General features: G+C 33.2%; 2 protein-coding genes across 2 annotated transcripts; both read left to right on the plus strand.

Moving 5' to 3' along the window:
- Positions 1 to 1,170: 1,170 nt before the first annotated feature.
- LOC101250993 (GDSL esterase/lipase At2g04570-like) lies at positions 1,171 to 12,444 on the plus strand. The gene is made up of 3 exons (XM_004240108.5): positions 1,171 to 1,593; positions 5,705 to 6,203; positions 7,017 to 12,444. Exons 1-3 carry the CDS (start codon positions 1,222 to 1,224, stop codon positions 7,208 to 7,210), a joined length of 1,065 nt encoding a protein of 354 aa, XP_004240156.1. The 5' UTR covers positions 1,171 to 1,221; the 3' UTR covers positions 7,211 to 12,444.
- Positions 12,445 to 19,202: 6,758 nt separating this feature from the next.
- Positions 19,203 to 22,082, plus strand: LOC138348925 (uncharacterized). The gene has a single exon (XM_069298527.1). It carries the CDS (start codon positions 19,203 to 19,205, stop codon positions 22,080 to 22,082), a length of 2,880 nt encoding a protein of 959 aa, XP_069154628.1.
- The last annotated feature ends 831 nt before the right edge of the window (positions 22,083 to 22,913 follow it).

Raw genomic sequence — 22,913 nt, forward strand, 5'->3', positions numbered from 1 at the left:
CAATTGTTTGTTAGAAACGTTTCAAACCTTGTTTGAATCTTGTAAGAACATAGTTAGGAGTAACTTTTTGTCTTATTATAAAAGTTTATATTAATCAATTGAGTTAGTTTAGTAGGTGGTGTGGTATCCGCTTAATTGAAGTTTAAGTTAACTAAGGGTGATAGCTTAGTGGGCAGTGTTGTATCTGCTCTGGCTAATCTAAGTAATAGATGGTATTGCTTAGTGTGGAGATTAGCAGGCTAATCTAGTGTTGTATTCATCTTTTACTTTTGCTTGTTGAAGGTTAGTGAAAGCGGTTTGAAAAGTCTTGTTGAGAACATGTCGTGGTTTTACTCCCTTGAGTAAGGAGGTTTTCACATAAAGTTGTTTGTTCAATCTTTACTTTCAACACTTATTTTATTGTTATTGTAACTGTGTTGAGGACCTGGTCTCATCGAAACAAGTGGATACAACTTTTAGTTACCATTCTTGCTGAGTCAAGGGACTTGGTCCTTGACTGATTGGTGGGTGGGTGCATACATTCCAACACTAACATATAACAATATTTACATGGATCGTCCAGAATATGTATAATTTAGTTTCTAATTATATAAAATAATTTATATTTGTTTACCCTAACTATTTGCAAATAATTTGCTTATCTTGATTGTATATAATTTATTGATATATTTGATTGATATAAGTTCTGAAATAGTCCTAAATATTTATCCTATTTGTATATTGGCAAGTGAAATATATATAAAAAAATACTCATAGCAACCAAAATTATAGCTATAAAATGTAATTAATTAGTAGCTAAGAAAATTTCCGACAAGAAAATACTAGATTTTGAGAGCATTGACCTAAGATATATTATTTTTTGGTTTAATTATAGTACGTACTACATTTCAAATAATATTTGTTACTTTCTTTGTTCAAATTTATCTAGTATTGATAAATTTCGAGATGCAACCGAATTTCTTTTTTAGTAACTTTTAATATTTTAAGCTACTAATGATTGTAATTTTTACATCATTTTTTACCAAAAACAAGGGATTACCTATAAAATAGAGTACAAGTGGTTACTTCTCTATAGACCAACAAACTTTTACCAAAGGACCCGCTTTCCCACCCATTTTTTATCTGTATAAAAATATTAATATGCTTAACTCAAATCGACATAACCCTAAACAAAAAATTACATCACCAAAATAAAATTAAAAAATTAAAAAAATTGAAAAAATGAAAGCTTACAACTTCATGCCATGCATAATTTTATTTTTTGTCCAAATTATTATCCCTTTTGTTGTAGGAGGAAAAGTTCCAGCAATTATCGTATTCGGCGATTCAACGGTAGATACTGGAAATAATAATCAAATTTTAACTGTTCTGAAGAGTAATTTTCCACCTTATGGACGTGATTATTATGATAATAAGGCAACAGGAAGGTTTTGTAATGGACGTATTCCACCAGATTTTATATCTGAGGCTTTTGGTTTGAGGCCATTTGTGCCTGCTTATTTGGATCCAATGTATAATATAACTGATTTTGCTGTTGGAGTTTGTTTTGCTTCTGCTGGTACTGGTTATGACACTGCCACTTCTCATGTTTTAGTAAGATTCTATTCCATATTTATATATTACACGCTCCGTTTCAATTTATTTGTTTGCCTTACCTGGCATGACATGACAGGCTTGGCGATGTTATTTCTTGTGTTCCTAATTACTTGTCTATTTTGGAAGTGATATACCTATTAAGAAAATAATAATTGATATAGTAAGTTCACTATTTTATCCCTATTAATCACGAAGTAGATGAATTAAAAAATTTAAGATTTTTAAAAAGTTCTACATTTTTCAAAGTACTAAATTGAGGGTATGATGAAGAAAAAAATTGTCATTTCTTGATTTGTCAAAATGGACAAATAATTAGGGACAACTAAAAAGGAAAAATAGAAAGTAATTAAGGACATATGGAATATTTGTTAAAAGTTTGGTTTATTTATGGCATTTTCGTTTGAGAAAAAGGTTCATTCATGTTATTACTTGTTAACTGAAATGGTATAAAGGATAGATGAGCTGTTTCTCAAAGTTTGATGACATATTTGCACTTTTTTCTTAAAAAATGATTTAATTAATGACGTGATTGTGACTGAATCATATTTGACTACTTGTAAAAAATAGTTTTGCAAGATTGAAATTATTTTCAGCTAACAAATAATGACATGAATGAGTTTTTTTGCTAAAAAAGATAGTATAGATGAGTCAAACTTTTAAAGGATAACATAGATGATTCTTTCTTAATGGTCGATGACATATTTGAACATTTTCCTTATATTAAATGATATTTTCAAGGTAATCAGTTATGGACATAACTTTACATTATAAAACTACTCGTATTTATCTTTTTTTATTCATAATAATAATATTATTATTATTATTATTATTATTATTATTATTGTTATTAATTTATTATATCTGTTAATAAGCGCATTCGATTTCTTCTTCTTGCATTATTATAACAAAAAACAAGTTTTAACGATAATTATATGTACATTAACAAAGAATCCTTTAAGCACACAATTATTAAACTATTCTTTTTTGCATATTTTTTATTTATACACTTGAAAATGACAAGTATATTTTTGTGCTTCTTCTATTTTGTGGTCCGGAATATAATTGTGTTTGTTGGGCGAAAATAACATTAATATTATTGTGCACATAATTAGGTTTATTTAATTATAGAAAACAAAAAAATGAACCTTTTTGGGCTAGAAAACTATTGGTTTGAATTAACTTTGTCCATGGAACATTTATAGTATGTCTTACAATCCGCCTAAACAGGTGAGGAAGGGCCTAGTATTAATTTACGTAGTAATTTTAGGTATAATCATTAAAGCATCGTGCAAGTAATATTCATTTCATTTGCTTAAATTTAATATCTTTACCGACTGATAAAAAAAATAGAAATTTTATACTGTCACGATCCAAATTCGGGTTGCGACTGGCACCCACACTTACCCTCCTATGTGAGCGAACCAACCAATCTAACCTTAACATTTCAATATAATATCAACAGAAAGTAATGCGGAAGACTTAAACTCATTGAATAAAGACCAATTCATTAACTTCTAAAATTCAACATCTATTATTCCCCAAAATCTGGAAGTCATCATCACAAGAACATCTATGATCGAATGACTAAACTAAGAGTATTCTAAAAGCTAAAAATACATAAGAAGCTAGTCCATGCCGGAAGTTCAAGGCATCAAGACTTGAAGAAGAAGATCCAGTCCAAGCTAGAAGCATTAGCTCACCCTGAATTTCCGATGTAGTAAGACTGGCTTGAATTACTGTTGAGTTGAAGACGATGGCACGTTTGCTGCACTCCACAAATAAACAAGAAGAAAGCATAAAAGTAGGGGTCAGTACAAAACACGGGTACTGAGTATATATCATCGGCCAACTCAAAATAGAAATCAATATATACCAAGTAATATCATAAAATCAACTATGATACTCAACATGTAGCAACAACAAATACTATATCATTAACAATTACCGTCAAGTTCACACATGAGGACTCAAGCCTCAATACCATACTCATTTGGGAATCATGTTCATTAGATTGAGTATATTAACATCTTTCAAGATTCATTATCTTTATTTCTCTTGTGTCGGTACGTGACACTCCGCTCCCTCAATATTCATTAATCCTCTTGTGTCGGTACGTGACACTCCGATCCCCTAAATCTATGTGTCGGTTCGTGACACCCGATCCCCTAATACTACGTGTCGGTTCGTGACACATGATCCCCTAATACTACGTGTCGGTTCGTGACACCCGATCCCCTAATTCTACGTGTCGGTTCGTGACACCCGATCCCCTAATACTACGTGTCGGTTCGTGACACCCGATCCCCTAATTCTACGTGTCAGTTCGTGACACCCGATCCCCTAATACTACGTGTCGGTTCGTGACACCCGATCCCCCTAATTCTACGTGTCGGTTCGTGACACCCGATCCCCTAATCTCCTTCCATCAATTCATCAAGCCTTCTTTCTTACCAAGGCATCATCAATCTCATTACTTTAGTTCATCAAGCCTTCTCCCTTACCAAGGCATCATCATTAAAAAGAGATTAGGTTTTTATCAAGATTTGGGATTCAATAACTTCATCATGCTTAATATAATCACAATTATATAATCACGTTCATGCATGCATACAATTAGGCACATAGCAGGGTTTACAATACTACCAAAACATATCATTCTCTATTAAGAGTTTACTATGAAAGCATGAAAACCATAACCTACCTCCACCGAAGATTAGTGATCAAGCAAGCAAATTTTCTCCAAAGCTTTGTGTTTCCCCTTCTCGATCGTCTCTCTCTCTATCGATTCCCTTCTCTCTCTTTCTGTTCTTTTCTTTTTCTTATTCCAACCCTCTTTCTTTTACCCTAATTAGTATATAATTAAGAATAAAAGATGGCAATAATGCCCCACTAATTAACTTAAGGTTACCTCTTTTAACCCCCAAGTAATTAGACTTATTAACATTAACCCACTAACTTTATAATTAAGGCAAGAATAGTCAAAAACGTCCCTTAAAACGTATCAAGAATTCCGACCCAGACTGGGATTTCGCAGTCTGTGACGGCCCGTCGCGCCTGCGACGGTCCGTCCTGCTGCCCGTCACAGAGTTCAGAGACTCAATTTCTCTGAAGAATCTGTGACGGTCCGTCACACCTGTGACGGTCCGTCCTGCCATTCCGTTACGAAGTTCAGAGAGTCGATTTCAGTACCCAATTTTCAGTTTTTCTAAGTGTTTTGGGACGAGACACCCTCGACGGTCCGTCGTGCCCATGACGTTCCGTCGTGGGTTTCGTCGTGGGTTCCGTCGTCTCAGCCTGTTTTTCCAGAAATAAAATCTGCTGCTCAAAACGACTAAACAGATCGTTACATATACTATATTTGACATTATAAATTTCAAAAGTTTTATAGCCAAAAAAATATTCTAACATGTTAAAAATAATAAATTTCAAAACTCTTTATTTCTAAATTACAGATTTCCTAAATAGATTCACATAAATTGAAACGAAGAAAATATCATAAATCATTATTAAACTAACATAGCATATAACTTAAGTCCGTTCGCTTTCATATATATATATATATATATATATATATATATATATATATATATATATATATATATATATATATATATATATTATTGTTATAATACGCCTACAATATAATATACACACATTTCATGTAATTAGTGGACAAATTACATTAAACTCTAGCGGAGAGTTACATATTTGGCCACTTGCCAAAATAAAAAAATAATTACAACCACTAGTCAGTCATATATAGATGAAATTATCTCAATTTTTATTACTTGTTTTAATTCTTTTTTGGTCCGTCTCAATAAGAATAATATATTTTTATATTTTAATATTAATAATTTTTAATTTTAATATGTCTATTTATTTTTAATAAAATGATTTATAGTCACAGAAAAATCTAAGACTTATTTTAGATTATATATTTCAAAAGTCTTTTTTTCTTTATTATACTCTGTTTCAGATCAAACTAACTCATCATATAAATTAGAACATAGAAAATATTAGTTATAATATACTATTAATTACTATTATTTTGATGAGCAACTATACGTGTACGAGACATAGTAACCATTGTGATTGTCTCCTTTGACAGAATGTGATGCCAATATGGAAGGAAATAGAGAACTACAAGGAGTATCAAAAGAGACTAGAAGCATATGTAGGGATCCAAAAATCAAAATACATAATAGAAGAAGCACTTTATATTGTAAGCATGGGAACAAATGATTTTTTGGAGAATTATTTTGCAATGCAAAGTGTACGTGCATTTCAATACACAACAGAACAGTATAGAGGGTTTATTATTGGACATGTTGAGAATTTTATTAAAGAAATTTATCAACTTGGAGCTAGGAAAATATCATTAACTGGACTACCACCAATGGGTTGTTTACCTTTAGAAAGAGCAGCAAATATGTTAAGAGGACAAGGTGATACATGCAATAACGATTATAATGATTGTGCTTTGAAGTTTAATGAGATGTTGAGTGCTTTAATTCAAAAGTTAAATAAGGAGCTTCCTGGGATTAGAATTGCTTTTGCTAATCCATATGGTATCATACTTCAAATGGTCCAAAATCCTGCCTCATTTGGTAAGTTTTTATCTTTCAATTACCTCATTTGTTAAATTTCATCAATGCATAAATCATCAGAAGTGGCACACAAAATATATGTATGACTAAAGATCATACAAACTGAACACATTTCATTTCATAAGTTAGCTCTTAGAGGCAATCGAGGTTGTTTCTTCTATAATTCAAGAGTCATAAGCAGAAATATCTCAAGGAACATTTAGAACGGGCTAGAGATATATAATGATGATAAATAATTGTGTGTTAGGTGAATGAGCCTAATACTTATACACGGGATGCCCATTTTCGTTTTAATTGATATTATATTTTCACTTTTTGAGATTTAAACGATAAGTTAAAAATAGTAATTAATAGTTAAAGAGTTTAAAAGGCATGAATGATTTTGACTCTCGAAATTAGAATACTGTCACATAAATGTGACAAAGATAGAAACTAGTAAAATTAAGTTAAAGTTTAGCAAGTATAGTTATTTTGTAATTTCTAAAAGGTAAGTATCCATTTATGTACAAAAACGCTCAAATTAGCTATGAACTTTGTCACTGTTCTATCGTTAGCATAAAAGTGTCACTAATTCTTTGCTAGTAAAATTGGTGACAAATATTGTTGTTTAGCAAACATTGTTTATCGTCGATAAATTCAATCGTTTTAGTATATATATATATATATATATATATATATATATATATATATATAGCGAAGAATTAGCGACACTTTTATGCTAACGACAGAACAGTGACAAAGTTCATAGCTAATTTGAGCGTTTTTTAATGTACAATTGATTATGTTCTAATGATTTGTTTTGTTTTAAAACAGGATTTGAAGTGGAACGTATAGCATGTTGTGGCACAGGATTATTCGAAATGAGTTACTTATGTAATAAGTTAAATCCACTCACATGCCCTGACCCAAATAAGTATGTTTTTTGGGATTCTTTCCATCTCACCCAAAAAACTAACCAAATTATCACCAATTCCTTGATGAAAAATGTCCTCCATCAATTTGTGTAATATCATGTATTTTTGTATACCTAGATCGATAGGTTTTATACCTTAGTGTTATTTTTTTAGTTTGATTTGCTAGATTGTATATCATCATCCAAGAGTTAGAATTTAAAAAAATATATATATATATATATAATTGTATATAATAGTCATATCAAGAAGATGTGATATAATGATATTTGTACTCTTCTTTCAACTCGCCAAGTGATAGTAACTTTTGTTTTAAAAAATTGTATTCTAAAAATTTTAAAATTATTTTTTTTGTGCAAGAACATTACTATTATTACTCTTATTTTTTTAGTCAATTCTTTTTTCTTTCCTCGGCTTGGAGTACATTAAATTTGTGTACATTAATATATACGAGGATTTAGAGAATTTTACATACTTGCTTAGCCCTAACTCTGAATCTGAAATCCTTAGAGGAAGGTCCATGTAAATATCATCTAGTAATTTAGTGAGTCTTAGTTATTTTTTATTATTATTCTTAGTATTAAATAATTATATAAAGTAATAAAGCTCGAAACCATTATTACTAAGGTTAATTTTGGAAAATACAACTCTATTTAAAGCATTCTTGACGTGTGTGTGCAAGCATAGTTTTCAAAAACATTTTTCAGATATTTTTGCTATAAATTATTTTTTTTATTAGTGGTGTAAAGATATAATACGTTATGTCGTCTTATTTTTTATGTTATAATAATAACGATTTTTTGTAAAATATATAAATAAAAAAAAGCAACTAAAATAACAATGTTATAAATACTTTTTAGATAATTATGCCTTAAAATTGATAGGATATAGATTTCATATCATTATATTTATTCATTTTTTGTTATTACTCTTACACTTTTTATTATTTCCTTCTTTGCAAGATACGAACAATATTTGGTGCTAATATTAGTTGAGGATGGAAAGTAATACATTATGTTTACATCCCTACTCTGGCGAAATAGGGCGAAACGTCGAGGCAACTCGAAAATCGTTAATTGTTTCAATTTTAACAAAGTTTTAAAAATAAACGAGTTTTGAAAAGAGTCGCCACCTAATTTTAGGAAAACAAGAAAACCAATTATTAATCTACGAAACCAATTTGATTCTTAGGTAAGGGGTTCAAGTTATTCCGAAGGGAAGGGGTTAGGCACCCTTCGGAATCCACAAATGTGGTTCCCGACTGAATTCATTTTTTTTTCAAATTGAGGAAGAATATAAAATAATGTACAGATATAATAAACATGCAATATACAAAATAAAACAAAATAATAATCGGCCTTAAGTTTGCCTAACGTCAATATTCACAAGATAATGAAATTATAAGTATGATTCGAACTACATTCGAATAATTTCAAGGAGAAGCACCTCCGAGTACCTATAAACACTTAGTAAAAGAATTAGTACCAAATAAATATAAATAAAACTCAAATAATAACTAAAAAATAAAAAATACATCTTATTAACATGGGAGGCCTTGGAAATCGACGGTAATTTCTTTATCGGCCCATTTCAACAACTAAAATATATAAACTTAAATTAAAATTCCGTCTTTTAAAATGGGAAGGCCTCCAAAACCGACGGAGAGTTTTCTCATTGGCCAATTTAAACATATAAAATATATAAACTTGAATTAAAATTTCGTCTTTTTAAAATGGGGAGGCCTCCAAAACCGACGGAGAGTTTTTTCATCAGCCATTTAACAAATATACTTAATATAACCTGAACATCAACAAAACATAACAAACTTATCCCAAGAGAACATGGAAAACAACAACCAAACTAAAACAACATAATTAGAAATGGAAATAACAATAACATAATATATAAAAATTAAAAATAACATTAAAATAGAATAATAACAAAACCCTGAAAAGTTAAGATAGCAAATAGTTGACTAACAATTTTAAAATAATAATAATAATAATAAATAAATAAGGAAAAATGCACAAGTACTCCCTCAACCTATGTCCGAAATCCCAGAGACACACTTACACTATACTAAGGTCCTATTACCCCCCTGAACTTATTTTATAAGTAATTTTCTGCCCCTTTTTAGCCTACGTGACACTAGTTTGAAAAAAAAGTCAACCATCGTTGGGCCCACAAGATAGTGCCACGTAGGTCGAAAAGGGGTAAAAAATTATTAATAAAATAAGTTCAGGGGGGTAATAGGACCTTAGTATAGTATAAGTGTGTCTCTGGGATTTCAGGCATAGGTTGAGGGGGTACTTGGGCATCATCCCAATAAATAAACATCAAACCGTAAAATAATGCTAATATTAAAACTACAATAAACACAAATATTAATTGACTTTTAGAACTACATTAAACTAAAAACACAAAATAAGCTACATATAATAAACAAAAAACATAAAAGAGTTGGGAATTAAATAAAACAAGGCTAAGAAAAAAAATTTACCTGGTTCTGGGCGGCGAACCAGAACTACGAGTTTGAAGGAGACGACTCCACCTCCTCAACTCGAAAAACCACAAAAACACTTTAAAATTTTTGAACAATGGGAACCAAGAATTCTCAAAATTTTATGAGTATTCTTTCGTTTTCCCCTCCAAATCCTCTCTTAAAAATAGTGAATGAAGTGGGTTTATATAGAAACCCAAAAATCCTCAAAAAGGATGAAATACCGATGTGGACTATTGCAAAATTGAAAATTGTTTGAGAGACAATGTGAGAAAGACAGATTTTTTTATTTTTTTTGTATTTGACTCAAAATGTATGAATCTTAAAATCATCGGATCAAAATTTACTATTAAATAAATAAAGCTTCAAAATCACGAATTTTTAAAATGTTAGGCCAAAATTGGGTGCCAACAGCTGTCCCTTTCGTTGTGTATGATTGATGAAAGAAATCATGGACAACGAAAATTGACAAATCCAATTTTAACTGAACACATGACCTTTGTAGAGAAGTGTGGTTGCATGTGGTGGAAGTCAATCCCAGACCTGTCTCCAAAAGGTTCAATGATGTGTTGCGTCCTTGTTAAAGTGGTTTGCACTTTAAATGGCTTAAAAATGCAATTTAAATGGGAGACAGTGTCTTCCACCGTGTCGACACTCAATTTCTCTCATCGGCATTTAACGTCAGTTGACGTTGGATAAATATTTCCTTTGAGATGCACGATTCTTTTTCTGGCAGTGCATGATTGCTTGAAGGGCATGAATATCTTCCCGCGATGTTCAAATTTGCGAGGGATGGAATCTTCTCGCGATGCATAAAATTTTGCGAGGGATGGGATCTTCTTGCGATGCATAAAATTTTGCGAGGGATGAAATCTTCTCGCGATGCATAAATTCCGCAAGGTATGAAATCTTCTTGCGATATGTAAGCTTTTGCGAGGAATTGAATCTTCTCGCGATGCATAAAAAATTTTGCGAGGGATGAAATCTTCTCGCGATGCATAAATTCCACAAGGTATGAAATCTTCTTGCGATATGTAAACTTTTGCGAGGAATTGAATCTTCTCGCAATGCATAAAACTTTGCGAGGGATGAAATCTTCTCGCGATGCATGAATTCTGCAAGGTATGAAATCTTCTTGCGATACGTAAACTTTTGCGAGGAAGTGAATCTTCCCGCGATGCATAAAAAATTTAACTTGCGATGAATGAATATTAATCCGCGATGCATGAATATTAACTCGCAATGCATGAATATTAACTAGTGACTTTTTTTTCTTTCTTTTTTTTCTTTTTGTTTTTTTTTATTTTTATTTTTTGGAAGAAATTCATCCTTTCGAATGCTCTTGACAAAGGCTGAGATAAAACTCGTCAGCTTAAAAATGCAATTTAAAATGGGAGATAGTGTTTTTCACCGTGTCGACACTTAATTTCTCTCCTCGACATTTAATGTCAGTTGACGTTGAAGGATAAATATTTCATTTGAGATGCACGATCCCTTTTCTGACAGCGCATGATTGTTTGCGGGGCATGAATATCTTTCTGTGATGCGCTAATTCGCGAGGGATGAAATCTTCTCGCGATGTCTAAAATTTTGCGAGGGATGAGATCTTCTCGCAATGCATAAAATTTTGCAAGGGATCAAATCTTCTTGCGATGCATAAATTCCGCAAGGTATGAAATCTTCTTGCGATATGTAAACTTTTGCGAGGAATTGAATCTTCTCACGATGCATGAAATTTTGCGAGGGATGAAATCTTCTCGCGATGCATGAATTCCGCAAGGTATGAAATCTTCTTGCGATATGTAAACTTTTGCGAGGAATTGAATCTTCTCGCGATGCATAAAATTTTGCGAGGGATGAAATCTTCTCGCGATGCATGAATTCCGCAAGGTATGAAATCTTCTTGCGATATGTAAACTTTTGCGAGGAAGTGAATCTTCTCGCGATGCATAAAAAATTTAACTTGCGACACATGAATATTAATCTGCGATGCATGAATATTAACTCGCAATGCATGAATATTAACTAGTGATGCATGAATTAACTCGCGATGCATGAATATTAACTCTCGATGCATGAATTGACTCTCGATGCATGAATATGAACTCTCGATGCATGAATTGACTCTCGATGCATGATCTTCTGCCGGGCATAAATATCTTCCCGCAATGCATAAATTCTGCAAGGTATGAAATCTTCTTGCGAGGTATGAAATCTTCTCGCGATGCATGAATATTAATTAGCGATGCATGAATTAACTCTCGATGCATGAATATTAACTCTCGATGCATGAGTTGACTCTCGATGCATGAATATTAACTCTCGATGCATGAATTAACTAGTGATGCATGAATTTTCTCTCGACGCATGATCTTCTGTGGGGCATGAATATCTTCCCGCAATGCATAAATTTCGCAAGGTATGAAATCTTCTTGCGATGCATACATTTCTGCGAGGTATGAAATCTTCTCGCGATGCATGAATTTTCTGCGAGGTATGAAATCTTCTTGCAATGCATGAATATTAATTCGCGATGCATGAATATTAACTCGCAATGCATGAATATTAATTGGTGATTCATGAATATTAACTCGCGATGCATGAATATTAACTAGTGATGCATGAATATTTACTATTGATGCATGAATTGACTCTCGATGCATGAATTGACTCGCAATGCACGAATATCAACTCGTGATGCATGAATTAACTAGAGATGCATGCTCTTTGTAGTTGCTATCAAGCTTCTCGCAGTACTTATCAGAATTTTGAGGTCCTCCTCAAAATTTTGTCCCAGTTAGAATTATGGCAAGTCTCAAAATGATCTTCAATATTGACTTGTTGGCTATCTCTATTGTGAATTTTTGAAATATTTTCAAAAATTCTGTCCCAGTTTTTATTGTATGGAGAAGTAATAATCACACTGGATATATGATCGAGTCATTGTGGCGCCTTCATATCCTGTCGAGGCAAGAATCGGGTCAAATGTAGTTCCATTCTTGTGGATGATGAGTGCTGCAAAGAATCTGAAAGATTATCAGTAGAAAATGCACGAACAATGATGGAATATGCAAATGACATCTTTTGCTATAATCAAAACCTAAAACAAGACATATCACATTTTGGGGATGGACAATCCAATGAAGTAAAATAGGCGTCTCACACATATAAGGTTAACTTAACAACACCTTTTATAATGAACAACTCAAAAGACAATTTTTTTTCTCTTTTTTTTCTTTTTTTTTTAAAAAAAATAAAAAAATGTGAGGAGATAGTCAAATCTTCACCATGATTGGTACCAACAATTAGGACTGCATGTAAATCTCCCATTCTTTTTTTTTCCTTTTTTTAAAAAAATATTGAATTAATGTTATTCCTACAGCTTCAAGTGGTTCCTCAAATATACTTAAGGATCAACAAGATCCGTTCATCGTGTATCAAATAAAGATTTTGAATTGTATCAATCCTCATGTTTCAAGTCCCCTCACGACAAAGGCTAGTCCTATTTCACACATATTTGAAACATTTGATTATAGGACATTTTTCAAAGTGCACTCACACTCACAAGAATGTTCAATGTACACAATTGTGATACCATATGCTTGACCCTAATGTAAATCTCCACTAATGTGAGAACATTTGGAATGAGAGCATGCAGGGTTTGTAATTGGCTTGTAACATAGGCTTAGGGATGAGTAGGATTTTTTTCTTGAGCATCACACAAAATTTGTGCTCTTAATGATTGGTACGCCTTTGGCGTTCGATCCTCTTCATTGTTCTCCGCCATCTCAAATTCTTTTCAATTCTTTTTTTCTTCTGTAGACACGTAATTTTGACCGAATTTAAATTTAACACCAATTTTTAGAGCGTAAATAATTTTATCAATCTATATTAAATATATTTTGACTTTTTATTATTTTCATTAAGTTTATTTAAAAGATATAAAAATAAACAACATAAATATACTTTTTATTAGAAAAGTTTATTTTTGATTGTTAAAATATATATATATATATATATATATATATATATATATTATTATCCATTTAGATTTTATTTATTTATTTACTCAAAACAATTAATAATTATATGGTTATCATTTCATATATATTTAATATAAAAAAAAAGTAAAAAAAAAATCCCATTACCCCCCACTTTACCCATTACCCCCACGTCCCACACACGCACACACTACACTAAACACAAAAAGACAAACATAAAAAGGAAAAAAGGGGACGAGAAATCAGAAAGGAGGAGAGAAAAAAAATAAGAAGAGAAAGAAAGAAAAAGAGAAAAAAAAATTGTAAGTAAAAGAAAAAGGAGAAGAAACAACAAAGAATTTTTTTTTCGGAAGAACACACGCACAAAGAAACCAAAGGTTGAAGTTGAGGTTTACTTTCGCGGTTCCTTATTCGCATTGTTTTCTTTTGGTGAAATAATTTCCACAAGTGGTAATACTAATTTAATTTTGTATTAGTTTTATGTCATGATAATGCGAGAATGAATTGCAATATATATTAAAGTTGTTAAATTTTGCGTATGTTTAAACCATTAATATTTATTCATGTTATTGTATGAAGTATGTTCAAACGTTCATATCAGTTTTATGTTTAGATCTTGGTATAATTATTTTTAGTGTGAAATTATTATATCAAACCATGATTTATTTTATATTTAAATAACCCATAGTTTATTTTATATTTAAGTAAAATTATTGTCCAAGTCATGTAATTTTTAATATTTAATTTATAATGAAAAAATGTGTAGCTATTATGTAAATATATTAATTTTAGTTAGTAGAATTTTTATTTAATGTTAGTGACGTAAAAAAAATCGAATAAAAAATGAAAAAATATAATAATAATAATAATAATAATAATAATAATAATAATAATAATAATAATAATAATAAAAGGAAAAAGGGAAAAGTTAAAAAAAAAAAACTGTGAAAAAGAACATACAAAAAAGAGGGAAGAGAGAAAACAAAAAAAAATAGAAAAGGAGTATAAAAATAATATAAAAAATTCAATTGAAGAGGAAAAGAATTTTTTATATTTATTTTCTCAAAAGTTTCTTTGTCCAAACAAAAAAAAAATAAGTTAAAAAAAATAAATAAATAAAACTTTGAAAGTATAAAAAATAATAATAAAAATAAATAACAATAATAGCAAAAGATGAGAAAGTATAAAAAAAATGTAAAAAAATAGAATAAAAAATAAAAATAATAATAAAAACAAAAGAAATAGTAATAATAAAGAATATCTTATTTTATTCTGCTTTGCTTGATTTAATTTATATGTGTATATATATATTTTAATTAAAGGGCATAGATTAATAAAAATAAGATAGTTTTAATATATTTATATAAGTCAAAGAATGAGGGTAAATATATTTGTCTTAATAATACAATATTCATAAATTAGTTTAAGTCATAAATGTCCATAAAGCGACCGTGCTAGAACCACGGGACTCGAGAGATGCCTAATACCTTTCCCTTGGTCAACAGAATTCCTTACCCGAACTCGTTCGCATGCCAAACAAAGAGTCATTTCCTTTTGATTAGGGATTAAACAAAAAGGGTGACTTGGAACACCGTAACTCAATTCCAAGTGGCGACTCTGAAAAAATCAAAATAATCTCCTAATCAATAACGTCACTTAAATTGGAAAAACCCTTACGCCGCCGCGCGAAAAAGGGGTGTGACATCTCTGGCGACTCCGCTAGGGACTAACTAGAATTCGAGCTTGTAAGCATGGACTTCTACATTGACTTTGTTGTGTATTTACGTACTTATCGATTTGTGAATATTGTGTTTAATGACATAATATGTTGTTTGCTTGCTTATTTACCCTTTTGATTATATGTGAATTATAATATAATTAACTTTCCTCGCGCATCCATCTGAGTCTTCTGAGATACTTTATTCGGAGATGCGATTACGCTCCCGAGCCATGAGATACCAGAGATGCGGCAACGCTCCTGGGAAGGATTCTATAGTAACACATGTCTTAGGATGGGAAGGACTAACAGTGAGGCCAGAAAGCCCTGCTACTGGTAAGTTGTCCCTTCTCGACTCGAGTAGTCCGCTCGTTTATGGCCAGTCTAGACACCTTCCCTATTAGATTGTTTACCTAGTAAAACAAGCCTCAACAATGACTATCCCTAATAGGATTTGATTTATCTACATCATGCATAACGTTGAATTAATGGGGAGCTCGACACGAGGGTCGAGCCTGTCTAGGAGAAGTATCCCTACTTGAAACTATCATGTACATTATTTTGTGTATTACGGAGAAGACTATACAAATGTTGATCGGCTTTAGATGAATGAATTATAATAAAAAATCAATTATAACGAAAAATACCAAATTAGAGTTTTGACGTAACTCTTTTATTAAACACAATTTTTTCTATCAAAATTCATATTTCTTTTACAAATAGAAAAATCTATTATATTTAAAAAAAAAAAAAAAAGATTGAAAATTTAATCAACAAAAATAAAATAGAATCGAATATATTAATATTTTTAGTTTTGGAAAAATTTTAAGGGCTATTTATATATATATATATATATATATATATATATATATATATATATATATATATATATATATATATATATATATATTTTCTCATTCTTCCTTTAATAAATATTTTTTAAAAAAAATAAATAAATAAAAATAAAAATAAAATTGCTTTTTTTGTGTGTGTGTATGTGTAAGACTATTTTATTAAAAAAATAATTAAAAAAAATTTACTTTTTTTGTGTGTGTATGACTTTTACTTATTCTTATTTAAAAAATATATTTTATTATAAAAAAAATTACTTTTTTTGTGTGTTTGATTTTTCCGTTATTCTTGTTAAAAAAATATATATTTTATTAAGCCTAGTTTGTCACAATCATAATATAGGGAAATATGAATCCATATGGAAAGGGAGATAAGAGACAAAGAGAGGACCAATCACCTCGATTCATGATAGTGGATAAGGCCCCAACACTCTTGAAGACATGGTATGAAAATATGACAAACCATGGACGAGGAATGGTGTTCAAACGCTTGGGATTTCTACGAAGCCTTTTGTATGTTGAGTCACGACGGGATTTGATAGAAGCACTAGTGCATTTTTGGGACCCATTAAGGAATGTATTCCGTTTTTCTGATTGTGAACTCACCCCCACCCTTGAGGAGATAGGGGCATTCATTGGAAAGGGTAAACATCTTCACAAAGAAGAGCCTATGATACCAAAACATATTAATGGGAGGAGGTTTCTAGAATTACTGCATATAAATGAGAATGATATAGGTGGTTGTCTCAATAATGGATGGGTCCCGTTAGAATTTTTGTACAAAAGATATGGCAAAAGTGATGGATTCGAAGTGTATGGAAAGAAACTCCGTAATAATGGGTGTCGTCTGACTTGGGAAGCACACAGTTATGATGCCTTCGTGGTGGCTTTTTTGGGAATCATGGTATTTCCAAAAAAGGGAGGAAAGATTAGCATGAACTTAGCTGCAGTCATTACAGCTTTTGAGAAGAAGCCTAATATCACCCTCGTACCAATGATTCTGGCAGACATCTATCATGCTTTAACTATTTGCAAGGATGGAAAAGACTACTTTGAGGGATGCAATATGTTATTACAACTATGGATGATTGAACACATTCGTCATCACCCTTATGCAGTGGACTTTAAAGTAGAATGGAATGATTATATTGGAGGTCACAAAGAAAGAATCAAAGATCATAGTCTTCCGAAAGGTATTGAAGCTTGGAAGCAACACCTCAATAATCTGACTGCTGACAAGATTGTGTGGAATTATCATTGGTTTCCATCGGCCGAGGTGATATACATGTCTACTTTTCAATCGTTCATTGTTCTAATGGGTCTTCGAGGTGTCCAACCTTACATGCCACTTAGAGTCATGTGACAACTTGGGCGACGCCAGTTTATACCACCCAATGAAGATATGCGTGAATTCATGTATGAGTTTCATCCCAAGATACCTTTAAGGCAATCAGAGATATTTAAGATTTGGGGGGGATGCATACTCTCAAGTCCCAACGATATGGTGAAGGATCGCACAAGAGACGAGGTGGACCAAGCATACTTAGACTGGGTTCATGATCAACCCCTTCCTAAGGTTATGCCAGAGGGGTCAATAAAAGGACCTATAGATCGAGAAGCAGAAATTGAGGTTAAGATTAAGCAAGCTCGCCTCAAAGTCGAAAGAAGCTACAAATCTACTCTGGATATCCTAAGTAATGACCTGAAAAACGCTAAAGAGGAGTTGGCCCAACGTGATGCGATATTTGAAGTTAGAGTTAGAAAATACCGCTCTACCATTCTAACCTTACAAGAAGACTTGGGCATTGCCACAGGCGCTATGGAGCAACAGGAAGAGGAGTATAAGAAAGAAAAGGCCCAACTTATCTGCGCACAGTCTAGACTCCAAACTCAAGTTAAAGCCTCTATGGAACGGGAAATAGAAATAGCAAGGCGTTTTAGTGCTTATCAGGTAGACTGTGAGATTGAGAGAGGTCAAAGAATAGCCGAGCGAGACGCACTCCACCTTCAAATTGAAGAACTCCAAGAACAAAGGGAAAATTTGACGCATGAAGTCAATACTGCTCACCACTGGTTACAGAATTGTTATGACAATATGGATGAAGCCAGAGACCAAATACTACAACTCAGGGATGAACTCAATAATGTTTATGCTAGATATTTACACCAGAACGATGAGAGGTTGGGCCAACAGGCCCGTGCTTTGGCTCCATATCTACCGAAAGCGTTGGCGAAGATTTATAAGGGCCTTGGAGATGATTGAGATTTGAGGATTCAGTTTCTTTTAGAGTCTATTCTCTTAGTAGTGATTATTTCATTATTATTATTATTTTTAGTTTTTTCTCTTTCTTTTCGTTTTGTTATTTTATTTCATTTAGAGTCTATCTAAGTCCTAGGTACTTCTGTTTTTTTTTGTTTGTTTTATCCAAATCATTGTTTCAAATATTTGAAAATGAATGAAAAAGATTTACTTTCGGCCACCTTGTGTGCATATGTCATGCAAAAAAAAAGTAAATTAATTAAAAAATAAAAATAATTATTATTAATATCTTCCTCGAACTACGCAAGATCTGATTCATGGGCCAAACATGATACGTGGGCAACCCATGGGGTTCGATCCAAATTATTATTACTATTATTATTATTATTATTATTATTATTATTTTCTTTTCTTTTTTTTCTTCTTTCTTTCTTCTTTCTCTTAAAAAATGATAATCATAATGAGAATAAATAAATAAACAAATAAGTAAATGAATAAGTAATAATAATGAAATATTAAAAAACTAATGAAGAGAAGAATGCCTAGGTAAGCCGGGATGAAACATGAGGTCCTCCATATTAGAAGTATGTATGTGGATACAATGTGCATAATTTCTTAACACTAATCGGTTTGTTACTCTATTCAGAGAGAGAGAGAGAGAGAGAGAGATAGAGAGAGACATACTATCTTAAAGGTGGTTGGTTTGTGGTTAAACTGGCATCACATCCTTACAACACAAGATCGAAAGGGAAACAGAAAATGGCCCCCAGAGACGGAAATGAATCGGACAATGATGAGGAGATCCAAAACCAGATGACTTCACAAGAAACAGGGACAACAGAAGAGATAAGGGTGTTAAGACAACAAATGGCAGAGATGTACGAGGCTTGGATGAGTGGACAACCTCCACCATCTTCAATCCGAGACTATTTTAATACAAATATGTCTCACCCTATCCAGGTGTCGACAAGCGATCCGATATATCCCCCTGGATTCGACCCCTATGCCAACACATCCAATGTCGCTGGAACTTCTATGGCAAGCCCTTCGAATACGCCTGTAATAAGTAACCCACTCTTTGTGTCAACTGCCCCGACTAACAGCATCCCGCAGCCAACGATGATGCCCAAATCCAACAGCGATCCTCCGCCCAAAGTTCGGCGTGAGCAGAGTTACACTCTTGAAGAGACCATTAAAATTCCAAGTTCTCATCCCCACATTCATCAATATAGTTCCCCTGTTGAAATTGAGAGGATGGCCAAGAATGAGGAACATGAAGAAATGACTAAGAAAATGAAGAGTTTGGAACAGAGTATAAGAGATATGCAAGGACTAGGAGGCCACAAAGGCATCTCGTTCAGTGACTTGTGTATGTTTCTTCACGTCCATTTGCCTGCTGGTTTTAAAACTACAAAGTTTGAAAAATACGATGGTCACGGAGACCCCATAGCTCATCTAAAGAGATATTGCAACCAATTGAGGGGTGCAGAGGGCAAAGAAGAGTTATTTATGGCCTATTTTGGAGAAAGCTTAATAGGGATTACATCTGAATGGTTCATAGATCAAGATATCACCAACTGGCACACATGGGATGATTTGACTCGATGTTTTGTACAACAATTCCAATATAATATTGACATTGTTCCAGATCGCTCCTCGTTAGCCAACATGAGAAAAAATACCACGGAAAATTTTCGTGAATATGCTATCAGATGGAGGGAACAAGCTGCTAGGGTTAAACCACCGATGAAGGAGTCAGAGATGATTGACGTTTTTCTCCAGGCGCAAGAACCTGATTACTTTCACTATCTGCTTTCTGCCGTAGGGAAGATATTCGCTGAAGTTATTAAGGTAGGGGAAATGGTGGAAAATGGCATCAAGTCTGGAAAGATTGTAAGTCAAGCTGCCTTAAAAGCCACAACACAAGTGCTTCAAAATGGTTCTGGAAATATTGGAGGGAAGAAGAGAAGGGAGGATGTGGCCGCTATTGTATCAGCGCCTAGAACTCATGTCCAAGGTAATTCCTCACAACACTATTTTCCTTCCCAAGCTCCACAATATTCTGTCCCATACACTCCATATCATGTTTTTAATGCACAACCAATTGCACCCCCTTCTTATCCACAATGGCGTGCACCAACTCCACAAAATCATCCACCACCCCCACAAGTTCATCAAAACACTGCTAGAATTCCTTTCCGTCCCAGACCACAATACAAAAAGGGAAATGGCGTTAAAGGTGAGTTCACTCCTATTGGGGAGTCGTATGCTAGCTTGTTTCAAAAATTAAGGACATTGAATGTTTTGAGTCCTATTGAGAGAAAGATGTCGAATCCTCCCTCGAGAAATTTGGATTATTCTCAACATTGCGCATATTGTTCTAATGCCCCATGTCACAACATAGAGAGATGTTGGTATTTGAAAAGGGTCATTCAGGATTTGATCGATTCTAATAGAATTATAGTTGAAAGTCTGAGTGGACCCAACATCAATCAAAATCCATTGCCGAGGCATACTGAAACAAACATGCTAGAAATGATGAAGGGTCATGAAGATTTTGCATCTCCGTATAAGCCAATCCTTAGGGGTGGAACTGGCATTGAGAAGTCAGCAAATGTTGTTGATTTAACAAAAATGATGCCTTTAGGGGCGGAAAGTGTGTTAGAAAAGTTGAGTCCATCAAACACACCCATCTTAACTGTGAAAGGAGCCCTTGAAGATGTTTGGGCAAGTCCGAGTAAGGCAAAATCGTTTGTTCCAAAAAGGCCAAACAAACCTATCTTGATCATGCAAGGGGCCCATATTCCTCCTGTGATTATCAGGCCAGTATCCCAGCTCCCAATGACTAACCCCAAAGCTGTTCCTTGGAATTATGAACCTACTGTCGTGACATACAAGGGAAAAGAAGTTGCTGAAGAAATAGATGAAGTGGGAGGAATAACTCGTTCAGGAAGATGTTATGTCCCGATGGAGTTAAGGAAAACTAAAAATGACCAAATACAAGTAAAGAGTCCGGTCACTGAAGGAGAGGCAAAGGAATTTCTAAGGAAGATGAAACTATCAGACTACTCCGTGGTGGAACAATTAAGAAAAATTCCAGCCCAAATCTCTTTGTTGTCTTTGCTAATACATTCTGATGAACATCGTAAGGCTGTAATGAAAATTTTGAATGAAGCACATGTTCCTAGTAAAGTTACAGTGAGTCAGTTAGAGAAGATTGCTGGGAGAATATTTGAGGTAAACCGCATCACCTTTTCAGATGATGAACTACCCAAAGAAGGTACAGGACATAACCAAGGCCTACATATCACTGTAAAGTGTGAGCTTTCATATGTCACTCGAGTTCTAATTGATGGAGGATCTGGAGCAAATATTTGTCCTTTATCAACTCTACAGAAATTGAATGTTAGTGCTGAAAGGGTCCGACCCAACAATGTATGTGTTAGAGCTTTTGATGGGTCAAAAACAGATGTTATTGGTGAGATAGATCTCGTACTAACCATAGGGCCTGTGGATTTCGCTGTGAATTTTCAAATGTTGGATATCAACGCGTCCTACAATCTATTTTTGGGGAGGCCATGGGTGCATAAGGCTGGAGCCGTCCCCTCAACATTGCATCAAATGATTAAGTTTGAATAAGACCGACAAGAGGTAATTGTTCATGGTGAGGGGGATTTGTCAATCTACAAAGACTCCTCCTTCCCTTTTATCAATGCGGATAATGAGAATGAGGCACTAGTTTATCAAGCTTCTGAGGTAGTGGTTATTGAGCATGTCCCCGAGGGGAGTGTCATTCCAAAACCAAATATGCCCATCGCGTCTGTAATGGTGGTGAATGAATTGCTGAAACATGGGTTTGAGCCGGGTAAAGGCTTAGGAATCTGCTTGCAAGGAAGAGCTTATCCTGTGAGTCTACGAAAGAGCATCGTACTTTTGGCTTAGGCTACCAACCTAGATTCGAGGACAAAATGAAGGCAAAGAAGCAGAAGAGAGATGTATGGTCACTTACCAAGCTTATACAACCAATCTACAAATCTTTCATCAAAGCCCACGCAACAGAATCTTATCAATCATCTTTTCCAGAGCCAGTAATGAAAGTTAGCGAAGAAATGATCAACTATTTTCAAGATTTATTTGTCGAGGTTGATATGGTGGAACTCGGAGAAGGCACTAGCGACAGAGATGTGCAATTCATTGGTCCTGATGTCAATCTAATCAATTGGGAGGCCACCCCTCTCCCCGTTAAAGACGAGTCTTGGTAGTCTGTCTTGTTTTTTCTTTTGCCATCCGATTCATTCAAGGATTGTAATTCTTTTGTCGTTTTATACAGTTCTTTCTATGCCGATTCTAGTGATATGACATGCATGCAGAATTTTTCGCCAGATCTTAATATCCAATCTAATCTTCGACCTAATATTGAAATAATAAGTCAAGAAATCGAACATGATGAAGACAGAGTATTTGAAGAAG

The sequence above is a fragment of the Solanum lycopersicum genome, chromosome 5, assembly GCF_036512215.1.
Source record: "Solanum lycopersicum chromosome 5, SLM_r2.1".
NCBI classification, from domain to species: domain Eukaryota; kingdom Viridiplantae; phylum Streptophyta; class Magnoliopsida; order Solanales; family Solanaceae; genus Solanum; species Solanum lycopersicum.